A 19,648-nucleotide genomic window follows, 5' to 3' on the forward strand; every position below is an offset into this window, starting at 1 on the left:
AGTTTTTTCCCTGCTTGTTTGGCGAGTGAATTGTCTTGTCTTCTTGGAACAAGTCTTTGAAACCCTTGTTGGATGCTTTGTCAATAGATTTGCCTGTAAAAAAACATTATTTAAGACCAATAAAACAAATAGAATTATAGCAGCAGTATCTGTATTAACACTATTAGCGACAAAAAATTGTAACAGACTGCAGCATACCTAGGTACGAATTTTGTCCAGCCTGATCCCAATGAGGTAGTCCTCCTGCCGACCCAGAATCATTGAATTCTTCCTCTTGAGCTTCGTAAATTTCTTGGTCACTCTACAGATGTGACATATTTGTATCAGAATAACAGCAAACTGCAAAACCTAACAAGTATCACAGACAAGATTTAAGAATATGAAAACGGGCATTGACTCAAACATTTATAACTTCTCTCACGTGTGCAGTGTTTTCCTTTCAAAGTAATTCAAGAAACTGACAGTAGAAGGCAGCACCTGTGAAAGGGCAGCTAGCAAGAAATCTGTACATTGTTCTCATACGAAATAAGTTCAGTTTTTGAGCGATAGGTGGTTCATGTGTTGACAGTCGGGGCTCGAGCTATACACTGTTGTGGTCTTTTGAATGTACTGTTGTGGCCTGAATAATAGTTGTACTTGGTTGCTAAGTTTTAATAGGCAGTCATGCAGGAATTACATCACTGTATTGATACAGTGCACTAGCCAGCTACAACTGCATTGCTAAAGATCTCACTTGTGAAATACATGGTAAATTCTATTGTGGTTTTCCTTGTGTAGCCTTCTACTAATCCACCCATTTACAAAGTCTACAATATGAAGTATTCTTCTGTGTGCTCTGCCTCAGGGCAGCAACACTGCCACCTGCTTTATGCCTTTCTGGCAAGTATTGTAGCAGTTGGGTAGGGATGATGAATTGGTGTTATGAGATAAATTTGCTTCAATTAAAATTCTTGGTATCGGGCTTCATTACAAATTGTGATATTCGATTTCTTTATTTGTAAAGTCCTAAGTTAATTTCCTGTGAGTTAATAAGTTTGTAAATTTTTCTTTGCATACGTAATTTGATAAGTATTAATAAGCCAGTGCAGGTTTGATCATTCAAAGAACAGAGTACAATCAATACTTTCTCAGACTTTATTATACTTAAGACAAGATTAAAACAGAACATTAACAAGATATCCTAGCACTTACTTATTGCATGGAAATGACCTAAATATGCAGATTTTGAGATACTGCTCCCTGCAATATTGTGAGTTATTCTGATGGCAAATGCTGAGTGAAGCCCTTTCAAGACAGGGAGGATGTGAGGTTCCCAACTAAACCTGCTGCATAAGAGTTTTGAGCAATATCCCTCTGCATCTACTGACGTCTGTTCGCAATAACAAAGTCTCACGCTCTTTTGTCATTAGAATGGAGCTGGATGTAGTGGGTTTTGCTAAGGTTTACTGTTAGTGAATGTACCGTGAACCAGATCCAAATATGTGCAACAAACTAGTTGACGTCTGTCTCTAGGAGCACAAAACATTTGATTGCAAATCGGAATTCTCGTAACTTCTGCAAACGTGGTGAAGTTGCTCACTCTGTCAGCGGACAGAAGTGGATTGTTAATGTGTACGACTGAGCGAGGTGCCGCAGTGGCTAGTATACCGGACTCTAATTCGGGAGGACGACTGTTCAATCCCATTTCCGGCCATAATGATTTGGGTTTTCCACGATTTCCCTAAATTGCTCCAGGCGAATGCCGGGATGGTTCCTTTGAAAGGGCACGGCCGACTTTCTTCCCTGTCCTTCCCTAATCCGACGAGACTGATGACCTCGCTGTCCGGTCTCCTCCCCCATACAATCCAATCCGATCCTTAATGTGTATGAGAAGTAGCAAGGACCGTGGACAGATTCTTGGGGACTCCATAATGTATCATTACTCGGTCACTACACTTCCCACTTATTTGTTGTTTACATCAGAAAGTAGTTTTTACTGCCTGTCCTGTACACGTGATGTTAGTTAGTTACTCTCTTGTCCTCCAATTCCAGAGTGACCCTCTTTCTCAGGAAGTATCCTGTAACACACAGGCTGACCGGTTTGCGCTCTCACTGCTCTCTGGGTGAGGGTGGCTCTCAGCAGCAGTGGCAAACTGAGGAGTTGGGTCCAAAACCTGACAGAATCAACTAAAATAATAAATTGAAGCTGGCCTCTGTTATTTATGTATTACATTTACGTCTGCATAGTGAAAATAATGGCAGTAGTAAACAGTAAGTGTGTGAAGTTCTCTACAAAGCTGAGGATTTACACTCACAGCATTTGGAGAACATTTTGAAAGTTTGCTTCTGTACATGTTTCAGCCCCCAGAACATGATCGCACAGTCGCAGTCCGGTACGGGGAAGACGGCGGCATTCGTCTTGGCGATGTTGAGCAGGGTGGACCCTTCCAAGAACTACCCTCAGGTAAGTCGGCAGCACTCACACTTCTGACGTGTCTCTCGCCTTTGTAACTGTAGTGGCCTCTGTGTCAATAGGTGTGCTTCTTGATCTAAACAACTACCCTTGGTTTGAGCAGGACTGTCCCAGAAATTAGTGAAATACAAATTGTGCAATACTAGGAACAAACTTTTATCATACGGTGGAGGTGGTGAGTAAAAAAAATACATATATAAATCTAAATCTATATACATACACTGCAAGCCATTGTACAGTGGTTGGTGGAGGGTATCTGCTAATCGTTTCCTTTACTGTTCCACTTGTAGATGAACTGAGGGAAAAACAAGTGTCTATATGCTACGTGTGAACCCTGTTCTCCCCTATCTTGTCTTTGCAACTCCTACAGGAGATGTACATTTGTGACAGTAGAATGTTGTGCCCAAATGCCAGTTCTTTAGAATTAGTCAGCACTATTTTGCAAAAAGAATGTCTTCTGCCTTCCAGGGATTCCCATTTTCCACAAACAGACAAGCAACAGTGTGTAAAATAACTGCAGAAATCAATGTGGAACGTACGACAAACGTGTGGAGAAATTTGATGTTAATGGGCTACGGCGGCAGACGACCGACGCGAGTGCCTTTGCTAACAGCGCGGCATCGCCTGCAGTGCCTCTCCTCAGATCGTGACAGTAACAGTTGGACCGTAGACAACTGAGAGTCCGTGGCCTGCTCAGATGAGCCCAGATTCCAGTTGAGCAGACCCCACGGAGCCGTGGACCCGAGTCGTAAAGAGGCACTGTGCAAGCTGTTAGTGGGTCTGTAATGGTATGGTCTGGGTTTACATGGAAAGGGCTGGGTCCTCCGGTGCAACTGAACTGATCACTGGTTATGTTCAGCTACTGGGAGACCATTTGCGGTCATTCGTGGACTTAATATTCCCAAACAGTGATGGAATTTTTATGGATGACAATGTGCCGTCTCAATGAGCCACAATCATTCACCACTGGTTTAAAGAACATTCTGGACAGTTAAACTGAATGCTTTGGCCATCCAGATTGCCTGACATGAATCCCATCGGACATTTACGATATATAATTTAGAGGTCAGTTCGTGTGCAAAATCCTGCACAGTCAACACTTCTGCAGTTATGGACAGTTAGAGGCAACATGGCTCAATATTTCTGCAGGGGACTTCAGACTTGTTGGATCCATACAATATCGAGTTGCTGCACTAACGCTAAGGAAGGTCCGGCATGATATTAGGTGGAGGTCCTTGACTTTGTCACCTCATTGTATGTAATAGCTACTACAATGCAGTAGTGCCTACATACTATTATTATTATTATTATTATTATTATTATTGTCCTAATTGTTATTAGTAGTGGTGGTGGTCAAATGCAAAGCATTCGCTGCTTGAAGACTTCAAATTTCTGCCAGTTTGGATGTAAGGAGTCCTGCGATCAAGTGATTTACAACAAGAAATGTAGTGCACAAATTTAAATTTCGTTAATTTTAAATGCCTTGAGAATTCACTGAGAATTGCTTTGTCATTATATAAATAAGTGTTGTTAGAAATAAACAATTCCAATTGTCTCATTGATCAATAGTTCACGGTTTTTTTTAAGAAAAAGCTACAAAAACAAAATATCTTTTATCATTTTAAAAATGGGAGTCTTGAAAGAAATTGGTTTTCCATTCTAAAGTTTATTTAGGCTTATGGTGATGATGGTCGGGGTGGAGGGGTAGTAGTTTTTATCTCATTGAACTCGGGAGTAATGGTCTCAGAAAGGTTTATCTCCACTGAAAATGGTTTATTATTACCCTCTGCACTACTACACTTAACATTTACAGAGTACATTGGCTTGCTTCTGTTTGATAATATTTTGGACAGCCTGTTTTTATGAGATACAGTGTGAAGACTGAGCATTAAATATAAACATATTTTACATGTACTCTCTTTTTAGTATTCTGTACCTTAATCATTAAAAATCAAAACCTTATAGGATTGGATTGTTGCCTGTCCATCTGTCTCCTAAGACCCCTTTTTTAAAAGGAACGAGCATAAAGTTGATTGATCCCCCCCCCCCCCCCCTCCCCCTCCCCCAATACTAAGGTCGATGTCTGCTTGGCAGTAAAAGATTTGAGCTTCTGAGTCAATGCAATCAAGACAGGGCCATTTGTCACATATTTTGATATGTGAAAACTCATCATCAAAACATATAGGTGAACTAACTATATATGTAATTAAGTTTGTACAAAACACACAGAGTGCTAGTTCTACTGGCACAAGTTAAGGTTAGGTTAATAATGGTCACAAGAAATGAGAACAAAACTGTGGTATCTTCTTCTGATTGCTGGCAGTCTGCTAAATGTCTCTCTGAAGACGTGGTTACCATCGTATGAACCAGTGTCGTTTCCCATCTCTGCTTACTTGGCATACAGTGTAAAACAATAAAAACATAGTAATTATTGCTGCTCTCACCCATTCTATACTGGAGAGCAGTAAAACTGCCTGCCCTGCCTTAATTTGTAACAACCACTAAAATACAGTGGTCAAAATAAATGTTGCATATGGCCAAAACTTTAATATGGAATGTTGTGATCCAGCAATATGGTACCACATCAATACATTGGTCTTTTTGTAACATAATTCGATCGGAAACTATCCATGTGTCTACAGTTAGGTGGCAGTATGTGCAGTCTATGACACCCCTCTCATCTGTGAACATTGGAATATTTCTGCTGTGTCATTATGAGAGATGGGATGGTTCAGGATGGCCCGGACAACAGTAACATATATGAGAGGATCCTTACAGTCACTCATATAGATCAGGGAACGAGACAGGCAAACATCATAGTGAATGTCTCGAGAATATGGAACAAGTTTCTGCTGACAGTAACAGTTGAGAATCATCACAGCACGACTGCTGAAGAAAAACAACAGGCGTGCAGGACCGATATCTGCATAGAACAGCAAGCAGAACGCCTCAGCACAATGCTCTGTATCTGAAGGTGGCAGTTCCGAACAGCCAAAGGGCTGCAGGTATCAACAAAAACTGTGCGAAATAGGCTCCATGAGTAGGAATTAATGTGTCAGAAAAAATCTCAAGGCTCCTCCACTAAATCAGGTTTGGAGAGGGGCTCCTTTCAATGGGCACGAAACCATTCTTGTTGGACTAGACAGCGCTGGGACGCGACAGTCTTTTCTGATGAAATCCGTATCAGTCTTGACCCTGACAGTGCTAACATTCATGTCTGCCCCCCCCCCCCCTCTCCCTCCCCCGTTAGAATGCATCGTAGGATGGCACGCATTGTGGCTCCTTTTGGGGAACACATTGGTGCGGGATTCGTGTATATGGACGATAGTGCATGCCCCATCATCACAATCTTGTGAACACAGAACACCTTCCTAGAATCAGTCAGATGGAATGTCACCCTTACTCTCCATATTCCAACTTCATTGAGAATGCATGGGCCAAGCTAAAAAGAGTGATTTGAAACCATACTGTCCCATGAGAGGCACTACAGGACATTGTAGATACTGTTGTGGATGAATGGGACAATTCCTACAGGCTAATCTGCACATTTTGATAAGAAATATGCTTAACTGCATTCAAAAGTGTCCAATTGTGAGGAGAGAACGTTGGTTGATAAACAGTGTGTTACCCAACATGAGAGTCAGAAGGAACTGTACTGTATGCAGTGGAATCTTTTGTAAGGTTTTGTGTATTTTTGATAAAGACATTGTTGGCCGAAAGCTCATTTTTGTGACAGTCTTTTTGTTGTGCCTATGTGCGACTCAGTGTCTCCACGATGTGATGAGTAACAACTATCCTTTTCATAATATTGTTATTTTTATTTTCTTTTGACTATCTGTCAGCACAAAATCAGTTTTGTTTCCTATGATGTCCAGTATTGACAATACAGCAATATGCAACATTTATTTTGACCCAGTTCAAGTTGTCCGCTACGCTGAGTGCAGACTGTTACCACAGTGTCATTTGTATGTATATGCTATGTGCAGGTGTTAGTTTATCAAGAGAACTGTGATTTTCTTTGCACAGTATTACTGTTATTGTTGGCAAATTTCTTCATGATATTGAAAGACAATGCCAGAAGAGAGAAAATCTAATTGGCATTGCAGACTGCTGCATAGAAGGTTTATGGTGGTTCACTCCAAACAGTACAGAAATTTTCTAGAGAAGCATGGGAATAGAAACCTGTAGACAAGAAAGGAAGTTTCCATCTCCAATTAAAAGATATTAATGAGAGAAGAACAGTTAGATTTGGATGATTTCCAGAAAGGTGGTGCTCGTCGTACTGTATAGGAATTTGACACCTGTGGTGAGTATCCCATGAGGCAAAGGTGGCAGAATTTTACAGGATAGGTTGTTTTCACATGGGGTTGCCAGTAGAATGAAAGTACTCTGGAATCCGTAGCATTCAGGTACGGAAAACAACATAATGGAAGGTGCATTGTGATGGCAATCCCTGTTGTTCTAGCAGCTGAGAAAGATGCACATTCTCAGAAAAGAACACTGTTGTCCTAATACTATGAAAAGGATAGTTGCTACTCACTGTAGGGGGATATACTGAGTTGCAGGTACGCAAACAAAAAAGACTGTATGAAAGTGCACTTTCGAGCAACACGACCTTAGTCAGAAATAGACAACAAGCAGGCGTCGTGTGTGGAGACTCCACTGACAACAGGCTCAGCGCCTCTCGTGCTTGCTGCCAGACAGTCTGGGGACAACAAATTGGCATGTTGTTGAGAACATTTAGCGACGTGCGGGATGAGTGCAGTTCATTGTTTGGGTTGCAGGCATCTGTGCCTGTTGCTTCAGATAATGGTTAAAGTGCGGCCATCCGTGTGATGCAGGTTTGCAGGGTGCTGTTTTGTAGGAGGTACACAGCAAAGGGGGTGAAGGATAACGGCCTGCCGAAACAATAACTGTATAAAATGGACAGGAGAAAAGACCAATAGGGTGATACAGAAAAAGATTGCTGGATCAGATAAAGGAACATTTGAGGCTTAGAGGAGCAAACTGAGAAACGGTATCCATCCACCCATCTTGAGGTCGAAGCTCTCCTGTCAGTGTATGCTTACAAATGGATTTGCTTTTGGTGATGGCGTGCTTTGAGCAAAACATAATTTTTATTTGTCTTTTTATTTTCCAAACACGTTTCACTGAAGTTTCAGGACTATCAGTAAGCTTTTTATCATCTTTCCATAAAACAGGAAAAAATGCTCTTTAGTACTTCTACATACACAAATGTTAGGTTTTAAACTATTTACGTATTTGAAAAAAGACAGTTTTGTATGTATACCACATGTTGTGGTTTTCCTGGGTTTGTTATTTAATGCAGTTGTTTTGTTTCGTAACAGTTTGTTGTCTGTAACTGCACAGAAAAAAAAAAAAAAAAAAACCACACCCCACACACTCTTTCACATAATATTAGTAATGGTAGATGCAACCATAACATCCCTAGTCATAAAATTTTGGAGTAAATAACTACCGTATTTACTCGAATCTAAGCCGCACTCGAATCTAAGCCGCACCTGAAAAATGAGACTCGAAATAAAGGAAAAAAAAATTTCCCGAATCTAAGCCGCACCTGAAATTTGAGACTCGGAATTCAAGGGGAGAGAAAAGTTTTAGGCCGCACCTCCAAATCGAAACAAAGTTGGTCCATTGTAATATGAGACACAATTTAGGTCGAATGAAAGACGATACAGCTACAGTAGTTTGGTTCGAGTCGTAAGCTTAGCCATTGTTATGCGTCAGGCGCTCCGTCCGTATTTATACGGGTACCCTTCCTTTTTCACGTGCTTCGTCTGGTTTGAATCGATTGCTTATTTTGCTTTGATCTGATAAGTGCCGTTTTCTTTGTTATAGGTGTTTACGTCACTCTAAGCTGAAAATGCATTACTGTACTGTGTAATGCATTGTTTGTCGCATTTTGATAGTGCGTGTTTAGGGCCTGTCGCCGCTCGCGGCATGACTTGCTTTTGTGCGCGCTACCGCCGCTTAAAAAAAAAAAAGAGGAATGTCTCATTAGCGAAACAATGGCAAGAGACTGCTATTTGTTGTTACTTACACTGCTGCTTTCTTTAATAATGATCAAAAAGAACCAGATGCGTATGATAGAACATGCGTATGATAGAACATGTTCTGAACGAGAGTTTTGCGAAAATTTTCCTCCGTTTGAAAATCTTTGCGGCCGCTTCTTTAGTACATCAAATTCTGCACAGAAATTAGTCATCTTACATTTAAAATCTAGTCAGTTGCCGTGCTTCATTTCTGACTGTATCACTATTAGGCATAAGAATAATACGAATATAAACATGACACAATACGTATATTCTTCCGCGTTTGCTGTTGTCTCACTCTAGTTTCGTAGTTTATTACGCAGACAGGATTTAAATGAGGTACCAGCAAACACGAAAGAATACATCGCAAAATGGTTATATTCGTATTATTCTTATGGTGAAGAGAATACTGCATGTGATTCACATTTCATCAGGTTCCTATTAGCAACGATCTCTTCTCACAGGTAGGAAAAAACTCGGAACGTAGAGTTGGCCATATTGACAAACATTCCTAACAGTCTTGCCAGTCGGATTTTTGTAGTACATTGAAATTCTGCTACATTCGAAGATGAACAATATGGAATTTGTATTTACTTCGTTGGATAATGTATGAAAATGCAGTGGTCGAAACTCGGGGCGGATAAAAAAAAGCTCGTCTTCTACCTTCTTTTTAAATTTATTTACTGATGCAGAGGTTTTGGCGCCAGTATTTATCTTTGTGCCCACAAAGCATGCTTGTGTAGCGCTACATATATTCGACGGCAGAAGTTAGTTGTGGCGGCACCTATCAACATTTTTCAGAACTTCCGCTTGCTTTGCACTCGATTCTAAGCCGCAGGCGGGTTTTTGGATTACAAAAACCGGAAAAAAGTGCGGCTTAGATTCGAGTAAATACGGTATTCTATATGGTTGCTGGTGACAAACTGAAACAAAATAACTGCATTAAATAACATAAAATCCAGGAAGTCCACGGCATGTGCTAACAAGGTAAACACAAAATTTCGTCTGGTTATCAAATGTGTAAGTACTTTCTTAAAACCTCAATTTTTATATGTGTAAAAGTAATAAAGAGCATTTTTCCTGTTTTATAGAAACATAATAAAAAATCACTGATGATGGTTAAACTTCAGGGAAACCTGCCTGGGGAATACAAATTTGGTTTTGCTCAAGGTGGACCTTTTCCAAAAACAGATCTAATATAAACACAAGAAGAATATCTAAGTAGAGCAAAATGGAGACACTGTTCATAAGCACAGTAGCTGGCTTGCTAGAAGGATATGAAGATGGTGGCAGTGGTTTCTTGTTCAGTCCCCTCCCCAGTGTTGTAAACGCTGTTCCCTCTGTCCACTCCACTGCCTGTCCTCTTCACCTTCTCTCCCCTCCCAAACATGCATGGCTATGACTGAGAAGTGAGTGCAATAGTCAGTATGCTGGACTTGCACTGAGGAGGATAACGGTTCAAATCCCCATCTGACTATCCAGATTAGGTGCTCTGTGATTTCCCACAAATTGCTTAGAACAAATTTGTGGATGTTCGCTTCAGTGGCATTGTTGTCAACAGGATGTTAAACACTAAGCTTTATTCGATCCTTCCATCAGCATGAGGCAGAACAACAACTGGGCATATTGCTGCCTGTGCTGACTTGTTAGTATTACTGGTGAAGAGGTTGGAACTAATATGCAAAGTTGTGGAATGCTGTAATGTTAATGTAGTAAAAACTGAAGTGGTAAATGTTCAAAGGCTGAAGGATAGAGGTGTGGCTGCTATCTCACTGTAATATTTTATAAAAATTGCGTTGATGTAAGATTTAGCAACCTTAAAAATGTGTTTAAAAGAAGGAATTGTCACTTCTGGTTATAAAACTTTTATTGCAGTGTACTGTCTACTGATTCCAATTATCCTGTCATTTTTCATGTGAGTGCGTCTTAATGCACTGTGTATGCATGTGCCAGACAGCAGTGTAGGCCGGCACAATTTTCCAGGCTCCGGTTGTCGTGTGCTTTCGACTCGTAATGACTGGTGCGTACGGTGAGAATGCAACTCGGGGGAGGCGTGCAGAGGATGGGGATGGAGTGTCTGCTATAATTGCCCCTGCAGCCACCAGTGCGGCTGCCCCGTTGTACAGTGCCCTACAAGTCCTTGTATGAGAAGGAAAGGAGGGTGACAGGGAAGAATAAAAGTCGCCTGCTCAGCCTCGTGATTTGTGTTTCAGGTGCTGTGCCTTTCTCCAACGTATGAACTGGCAATCCAGACAGGTGAGGTGGCTGTGAAGATGGCGCAGTACTGTCCGGAGATAAAGTTGCGCTATGCTGTCCGTGGCGAGGAAGGTCAGTATATAAATACGTGATTGATATATTCACACCTGTGTCTCTTAAAGTTGCGCAAAAACTTTTTGAAACTGAACTAAATGACACTCTCACTACTACTACTACTACAAGAAAAAGTTGAAAAGAAATTCACTGTTTTTTTTAACATCACATTTATTTCACATTCATTTGTTATTTTTACTGCATATTGATACAGTCTTGAAAGACAAAATGTTATTTTTCCCCATAATCTCCAACCCTTTGAACTGCCTTATGCCACCAATGAGCTTAGGCCTCTTATACGTGCACATAGAAGTCAGAACCGGCTTGTTTCAGCCATTGTTTAGCAGTCTGAGTCACCACCTTCAAATCTTGCCCTGTGAAGGAATTCCTTCAGTTTGGTAAAGAGGTGGCAGATCACTGATGTAGGGCAGTGTTTGTGTTGCCCATCCAAGCTTTGTAATGTCGGTGGTGGTTTTCTGACCGAAATGTGGCTGGGCGTTATCATGCTATAGCAAAAGATAGTGTTTTTTGCAGATAATGTCAGATGCAACACATTAGAGTGTTAACTTTAAGGGTTGCCACATATGCATCAGAATTGCGAGGGCTATGATGGCATGACGTGCCCGAGCAACTGTTCTTCCTAATCGATAAACACAGTAACCGCCACCTTTCCTGTTGAAGGCACTTATTTCAATTCCTTCTTTGGCGAGTTTCTATGATGCCATTCCACTGATTGCTTTTCATCTGCAGTGGTGCAACCAGCTTTCATCTCCTGTCACACTTTATTGCGAGGAAGTCAAATGCAGAATTCTTGACCTGTTCCAAAAGTGTGCAGCACCTTGTCTTGTGTGTGTATCTTTGTGACCATTTGTCAACAGTCTTGTAACCAACCTCTTGCATAACTTTTTCATCTTAAAGTGCTATGTCTGAAGTCTGTTCTGTGCTCGGTCCATTGCTGTGCAGGAGGTCCTGAATATTGGCACGTCCACTATCAGCAGTCTTCTTGCCAAACAACTACTGTGCTGTGTTCGACAGTGTCATCCCAGTATACCATCTCCAGTCTCGTGGGACTGTTTGTGGCTGTCTCACTCCGAGAAAACAGGAACTGTATAACAGCACATAGCTTCAGACAAATATAGAGTTTAGAAGCTATCTTGACAGAATGCTGCAACAGCACGATAGAGGAAACGAACGGTCTGAAATAAATTTTAGTAGAAGTGGGAATAGTAAATATGTAGAACAAAGGTTGAATTTTTGAAAAACATTTTGCATTTCTTCTGGAGTGACCCTATTATTATTATTATTATTATAAGGAGAAGAAGAAGAAGAAGAAGAAGAAGAAGAAAATTATTATTATTAGACCAGTCTGCAGGATATCAGCTGATTGAAAAGAAATGTTTGTCATTAATTGCCTATTTTAGTTTTTATCTATCAAGTACAGTTTTTTCACAATGGAATAGCATTTATTTTACATTTTGTTGTAGGAACTTATTAGGACAGCAAGCAGTCTACATGAAAATGACATGATTTTTATGTCAGTTGGGTAGCCGAGCAAAGCAAAAGTGTTGGGAGTGTAAAGGTTTGGTCAAATTTGGGACTTTTGTGCCCATGACTAAAAACGTCTTGCACAAATTGCTTGTAGACCACAAAAAAATATTGCACCTGCCACTAACAATCAAATTGGGCTCAATGATACGGTTTGTATGAGAGCTACTGCAATATCAGTCCTGTTTTTAAGAAAGCTTCTGTGATATTTCCCTTTATCAGTGAAGAAAAATTGTAAGCTGAAATTTTTATTGATCTCAGATTTGCAAATTGATGGATTATAGATCAATAAATGTAGTAAATGATACAGAAAAAGATAAAAGGACTGCCTTCAAGTCTGTTACTAAAAACTTTTTGGTGAATAAAAACATGGGGAAATTTCAAAAACCTAGTTTTTGCTCGGGTGTGGAGGTTCACAACAGACACCCACATGTTGACTATTTCCCACAAAGTCTCTGATATTTTTCTGAAAAGTGAAGAGAATGCTTTCACCAGGACATAATGGAGATGGAGAAGAGATACCAGAGAAGATGGAAGAAAGTATGTTGGGCGACACTTGTTGGATGTTGAAGAGTGCAATGAAGATGAAGTTTCTGTCATGAAATCTAAAATGATAAAGTTTGAAAAGTGTAGCAGTATCCGTGTAATGTGACTAAGAGAGCTTTCTTCACATTTTCAGTATACAAGGTCTGTTATAAAAATTCCGGAACATTTGCAATTTTGTGCCGATGGTGTGTTGAAGAGAATTTGTTTGGCATTCCTGCTCACGCCTGTGTTTAATGTGTAACTGGCGAAAGTTTCATTGTCGCATGTTAGTTATTGTTCACTACTGTACTGAGTACGGCATTGTTTTGCACAGTTTGTCAATTTTGAGATGGCAGAGTTAGAGGAGCAATGCATCTCCATTAAATTTTACGTGAAACTCGAGAAAACCTATACAGACACACACCAAATGATGCAGGAAGCCTACAGTGATGAGTGCTTATTCTGTACTCAGTGTTACGAATGGTTCACACGGTTTAAAGATGACTCATTCAGGATGCCCTTCGATGTCCACTGATGACGCTCATATCAGGAACCTCAACAAAATTGTGTGTGCCAATCGAAGACAGACTGACTGATAGGTTGCTGAGGAATGTAACATTTCAGTTGAATTGTCACGATATCCTGACACAGCATCTTGGAATGCATCATGTTGCCGCCTAGTTCATCCCACGGCTCATGAGTAAAGACCAGGAAGAGCATTGCCTCACAATCTGTGAAGAGCTCTTATATCGCACAAATGAAAATGAGATGTTCCTTAAAAGAATCATTACTGGTGGTGATAGGTGGGTCTACTGTTGTGATGTTGAGAAAAAGATTCAATCTTTGCAGTGGGTCAGGAAAGGTTCTCAGAGACTAAAAATAGCTTGGCAGGTCAGATCAAATGTCAAAGCCAAGTTGTTGGTTTTCTTTGACTTTGAAGGATTAGTTCATCATGAATTTGTGCCACAGGGATGAACTGTTAATTGATGGTTCTATTGGGACATGTGACACCTGCAACAAAATAGGGGAAGGAAAATGTCTGAAATGTGACGATACAATTTATGGCTGTTGTCCACGATAACACACCTGCACATTCATTCCTGTTAGTGCGTTAATATTGCACAAGAAACAAAATCGCTATGCTGCCTCATCCTCTGTACTCTCCATACCTTACCCCTTCAGACTGTTCTTTTTTTTCGAAAGTTGAAAATTCCATTGTAAGGACAAAGATTTGCAACAATAGATGAGAGAGAGAAAATTTGCAGACGACACTTTGTGCAGTCCAGTAAGAGGTGTACTGAGACTTCTGGGAGTGAAAACTGTGTTGGGAGTGGTGTATCAATTGTGGAGGAGAGTATTTCGAAGGAGGGCATACACAGTAATTAAAAGGTAAGCATAGAAAATCTTGTGGGCAAAGTTCTGGAATTTTTGGACCAGACCTCATATACCTAAAAAAGATAAAACAAACGCTATGAAAATATAGACAATAATTGAAATTTTGTTTCAATATTTGTGCTTAAATTTCTTAAATCTTTAACTAATGAGATCTTCTTACAAAAAATTCGGATGTGGTAAAACAAAATGACAGAAACTTTCAGAATCAGAATTACAAACTGATTCTAGAAATCTGTTTTTGAGAAATCATCTGCAAAAATTGCAGGCTTGTATTAATGTTTTTATCTGCAAATTGATCACTTAAGATCATGCTACAACTTTTTTATTTTTTTTCTTGTTTGTACAGAGTTTCTTGTTTCCGATACTCCTTCATACAGTTCCTGTGCTCTTTCTTTATTGTTCTGCCCTTGTTCTTCCAGTCTTTGTATTCTTATTTTGCCTTGAAACCCATCCAGACTTTGTATTCTGTTTAAAACATGTCCCATTCTAACATGAGGGCTTCTGGAGTTATGGACCTCTCAATGTATTTCTGGGCTTCTTTAGTCCACATTGTGGTGCACTTCTTGTTCCAGAAGTAATCAAATGTTTGAATAGTATATGTTTGCCCATTCTGTACAGTATCCAAGAAATTCTGGCATCCTTGTCCTGATGGTTTTGGAGAAATCTTCTCCACATTCTGCTTGGCTTCTTTGTTGCTCCAAAGTTCCTAGCTGGCTTCAGTCTACATTGCATTCATGATCTTTGATAGGATTCTCCTTTCCAGCATCTCCAATTTCTTTAGCTTTTTGCTTGAGAGGAATTCACAGGCATACACGGTATTATAGTGTTTTAGTTGGATGTCATAGGAGATGTCCTTTTTGTTGTAAAAGTTTGTCAGTCCATATGCTCTCTCCATTTTTGAGATCTGATCACCTATCACAGCTTTTTGTAGCCCATTTTCTGATATGGTGTAACCAAGGGACTTGAATTTCTTTGCCATTATAATCTGATCTATGAGTGTTTCAAGGAAACTTGGTCCATATTTGCCATTTATCACAAGTCTGTAGTGATCTCCAGCCCTGTTCTGCTGGCAATCCTTTGCAGGAAGCTGATCTGGGCAGTCCCTTTCTCTGGGCTTTCTGAGAATATTGCACAGTCATCTGCAAAGGCCAGACAGTTGACTTTAATTCCTTCAAATTTTTTCCCTAAACAGATCAGACTTATTCTTCTTCTTCTTCTACATTATTATTATTATTATTATTATTATTATTTTTTTCAAAAACATTGTTGGCGGTATCATTCTTCTTCTTCTTCTTCTTCTTCTTCTACATTATTATTATTATTATTATTATTTTTTTTTTCAAAAACATTGTTGGCGGTATCAGTGTTCCAGCTATAGTTTTTGAAAATAATTACAACAGTCTAGAACCCAGTGCACATTTATTTAAAGGTGACTGGTTTCAGTCACTAGATGATCATCTTCAGACCTAGCCACTTTGGTGGGCAGTGGCTGTGTATGGAGCAGGAACTGCTGCATGGTCATGTAATGATGAAAATGGGTCAAATTTGAATAAACGTGTATTACAATCTAGACTCTCATGATTCGGGGAAATCCAGGAAAAACCTGGGAATTTTTTCATCCATGAGAAAACTGGGAATAGACCGGGAATTTTTGGTAAAGTTCTGGGAGTTTTTGGGAAAGCTCTGGGAGTTTTTGGGAAAGCTCTGGGAGTTTTTGGGAAAGCTCTGGGAGTTTTTGGGAAAGCTCTGGGAGTTTTTGGGAAAGCTCTGGGAGTTTTTGGGAAAGCTCTGGGAGTTTTTGGGAAAGCTCTGGGAGTTTTTGGGAAAGCTCTGGGAGTTTTTGGGAAAGCTCTGGGAGTTTTTGGGAAAGCTCTGGGAGTTTTTGGGAAAGCTCTGGGAGTTTTTGGGAAAGCTCTGGGAGTTTTTGGGAAAGCTCTGGGAGTTTTTGGGAAAGCTCTGGGAGTTTTTGGGAAAGCTCTGGGAGTTTTTGGGAAAGCTCTGGGAGTTTTTGGGAAAGCTCTGGGAGTTTTTGGGAAAGCTCTGGGAGTTTTTGGGAAAGCTCTGGGAGTTTTTGGGAAAGCTCTGGGAGTTTTTGGGAAAGCTCTGGGAGTTTTTGGGAAAGCTCTGGGAGTTTTTGGGAAAGCTCTGGGAGTTTTTGGGAAAGCTCTGGGAGTTTTTGGGAAAGCTCTGGGAGTTTTTGGGAAAGCTCTGGGAGTTTTTGGGAAAGCTCTGGGAGTTTTTGGGAAAGCTCTGGGAGTTTTTGGGAAAGCTCTGGGAGTTTTTGGGAAAGCTCTGGGAGTTTTTGGGAAAGCTCTGGGAGTTTTTGGGAAAGCTCTGGGAGTTTTTGGGAAAGCTCTGGGAGTTTTTGGGAAAGCTCTGGGAGTTTTTGGGAAAGCTCTGGGAGTTTTTGGGAAAGCTCTGGGAGTTTTTGGGAAAGCTCTGGGAGTTTTTGGGAAAGCTCTGGGAGTTTTTGGGAAAGCTCTGGGAGTTTTTGGGAAAGCTCTGGGAGTTTTTGGGAAAGCTCTGGGAGTTTTTGGGAAAGCTCTGGGAGTTTTTGGGAAAGCTCTGGGAGTTTTTGGGAAAGCTCTGGGAGTTTTTGGGAAAGCTCTGGGAGTTTTTGGGAAAGCTCTGGGAGTTTTTGGGAAAGCTCTGGGAGTTTTTGGGAAAGCTCTGGGAGTTTTTGGGAAAGCTCTGGGAGTTTTTGGGAAAGCTCTGGGAGTTTTTGGGAAAGCTCTGGGAGTTTTTGGGAAAGCTCTGGGAGTTTTTGGGAAAGCTCTGGGAGTTTTTGGGAAAGCTCTGGGAGTTTTTGGGAAAGCTCTGGGAGTTTTTGGGAAAGCTCTGGGAGTTTTTGGGAAAGCTCTGGGAGTTTTTGGGAAAGCTCTGGGAGTTTTTGGGAAAGCTCTGGGAGTTTTTGGGAAAGCTCTGGGAGTTTTTGGGAAAGCTCTGGGAGTTTTTGGGAAAGCTCTGGGAGTTTTTGGGAAAGCTCTGGGAGTTTTTGGGAAAGCTCTGGGAGTTTTTGGGAAAGCTCTGGGAGTTTTTGGGAAAGCTCTGGGAGTTTTTGGGAAAGCTCTGGGAGTTTTTGGGAAAGCTCTGGGAGTTTTTGGGAAAGCTCTGGGAGTTTTTGGGAAAGCTCTGGGAGTTTTTGGGAAAGCTCTGGGAGTTTTTGGGAAAGCTCTGGGAGTTTTTGGGAAAGCTCTGGGAGTTTTTGGGAAAGCTCTGGGAGTTTTTGGGAAAGCTCTGGGAGTTTTTGGGAAAGCTCTGGGAGTTTTTGGGAAAGCTCTGGGAGTTTTTGGGAAAGCTCTGGGAGTTTTTGGGAAAGCTCTGGGAGTTTTTGGGAAAGCTCTGGGAGTTTTTGGGAAAGCTCTGGGAGTTTTTGGGAAAGCTCTGGGAGTTTTTGGGAAAGCTCTGGGAGTTTTTGGGAAAGCTCTGGGAGTTTTTGGGAAAGCTCTGGGAGTTTTTGGGAAAGCTCTGGGAGTTTTTGGGAAAGCTCTGGGAGTTTTTGGGAAAGCTCTGGGAGTTTTTGGGAAAGCTCTGGGAGTTTTTGGGAAAGCTCTGGGAGTTTTTGGGAAAGCTCTGGGAGTTTTTGGGAAAGCTCTGGGAGTTTTTGGGAAAGCTCTGGGAGTTTTTGGGAAAGCTCTGGGAGTTTTTGGGAAAGCTCTGGTGGGAGTTTTTGGGAAAGCTCTGGTGGGAGTTTTTGGGAAAGCTCTGGTGGGAGTTTTTGGGAAAGCTCTGGTGGGAGTTTTTGGGAAAGCTCTGGTGGGAGTTTTTGGGAAAGCTCTGGTGGGAGTTTTTGGGAAAGCTCTGGTGGGAGTTTTTGGGAAAGCTCTGGTGGGAGTTTTTGGGAAAGCTCTGGTGGGAGTTTTTGGGAAAGCTCTGGTGGGAGTTTTTGGGAAAGCTCTGGTGGGAGTTTTTGGGAAAGCTCTGGTGGGAGTTTTTGGGAAAGCTCTGGTGGGAGTTTTTGGGAAAGCTCTGGTGGGAGTTTTTGGGAAAGCTCTGGTGGGAGTTTTTGGGAAAGCTCTGGTGGGAGTTTTTGGGAAAGCTCTGGTGGGAGTTTTTGGGAAAGCTCTGGTGGGAGTTTTTGGGAAAGCTCTGGTGGGAGTTTTTGGGAAAGCTCTGGGTGTTTTTCGTTGTTCCGCATAAGCGGATTCAACTTTGTATTTTCAACTTTGTATTATTGCATATTTGGATTCTACACCAAAACATATGTATGTTTTATCCAAAGCATTGATCCCCATTAGTGGTAGCTGGCACTGTAATTGACAAATATCAGGTGTTCCTATTTTTGCAATTAAGAACACACACATTTGAATCTACATTTCATTTATGGTATAAATGTAAACTTTTGTTATTAGTGGTTAGTATTGATGTTCAAATGTTACTTGTGTTTTGCAGATGTGATTGTACGGTACAAATAATATGGCTAGGCCTTTACATTTGTGGCAAATAAGCTGCTTGTATGGTACCATGGGGTTGATTGTAGCAAGTCCCCAAACCATTGGAATGCTAAATTTTGCTTGCCGTCCAGCCTATTGGTGCTCATGGGGTCTCTGTGAAGCATGCAGTCCAGGGGCTCAAAAGTCAGTTGTGCTCTGAATGTGCTCTTGTATTGTACATTGTACCTGATGCTCTTTGATTTCTGATCTTGTGACGTCTAGGCTCTCGATGTGATTCAGTCATCGGATTTTCCATTCTGCCATATCTGTCCATAGCTGTTGCCTTTGTGTTTTTTGGCAACTCACCACTGAGGCCGTTGGCTGGTCGGCCTGCGTTTCCTCGTTGTGTTGGATTCTGCTTACTAGAATTGGCGACAAGGATGGGATGTCACCAGTGCATTACGGACACGAAACTTGGACAGCTCATGGAAGAGCAACAGCAAAAGCTGCTCCTGCAGCAGTAATTGCAACAACAGTTCCATTAGCAATTCCAGCAGCAAATTGATCTTTTGCATCAGGAAATTCAGCTGCTGTCATACCGATTACCGGTACAAGGTTCACACCCTGCCACGACCGTGGTCACCTCCCAGACGGAGTCCCGCCCACCCTCATTTCCGCCATTTAACAATACCGAGGAGGATCGAAACACGTATTTGCAACAGCTGAAACAGCATTTCGCCACATTTTGGGTTTTTGATGACGCTCTCCAACAGTTGCTCTTCCTTTCTTGGACTTTCCCGGAGACATTTTTCTTACTTGAGAAGTTGGCTCCCCTCTAAAATCCGTTAGCACTCATTATGTGTTCATTGCTGTTGATCTGTTAGTCACAATGGTTCCACATGGTTGCACAGCACCTAGAGTTCCATCAGTACCACAAGCAAATGGGCTAGTCTTATTGACCGTGGGTGACTGATATGCAAGGTCTGTGTCGTCGA

At 41.2% G+C, this 19,648-nt stretch overlaps 1 protein-coding gene across 1 annotated transcript in view; it reads left to right on the forward strand.

Moving 5' to 3' along the window:
* Positions 1–19,648, forward strand: part of LOC126213181 (DEAD-box helicase Dbp80-like) — a 154,002-nt gene that overhangs the window by 78,703 nt on the left and 55,651 nt on the right. The window contains exons 4-5 of the mRNA XM_049940809.1: positions 2,341–2,443; positions 10,719–10,833. Of these exons, the coding sequence (XP_049796766.1) occupies positions 2,341–2,443; positions 10,719–10,833 (218 nt within the window). The remainder of the gene's footprint in view (positions 1–2,340; positions 2,444–10,718; positions 10,834–19,648) is intronic.

Source organism: Schistocerca nitens, chromosome 11, assembly GCF_023898315.1.
Source record: "Schistocerca nitens isolate TAMUIC-IGC-003100 chromosome 11, iqSchNite1.1, whole genome shotgun sequence".
Lineage (NCBI taxonomy): Eukaryota > Metazoa > Arthropoda > Insecta > Orthoptera > Acrididae > Schistocerca > Schistocerca nitens.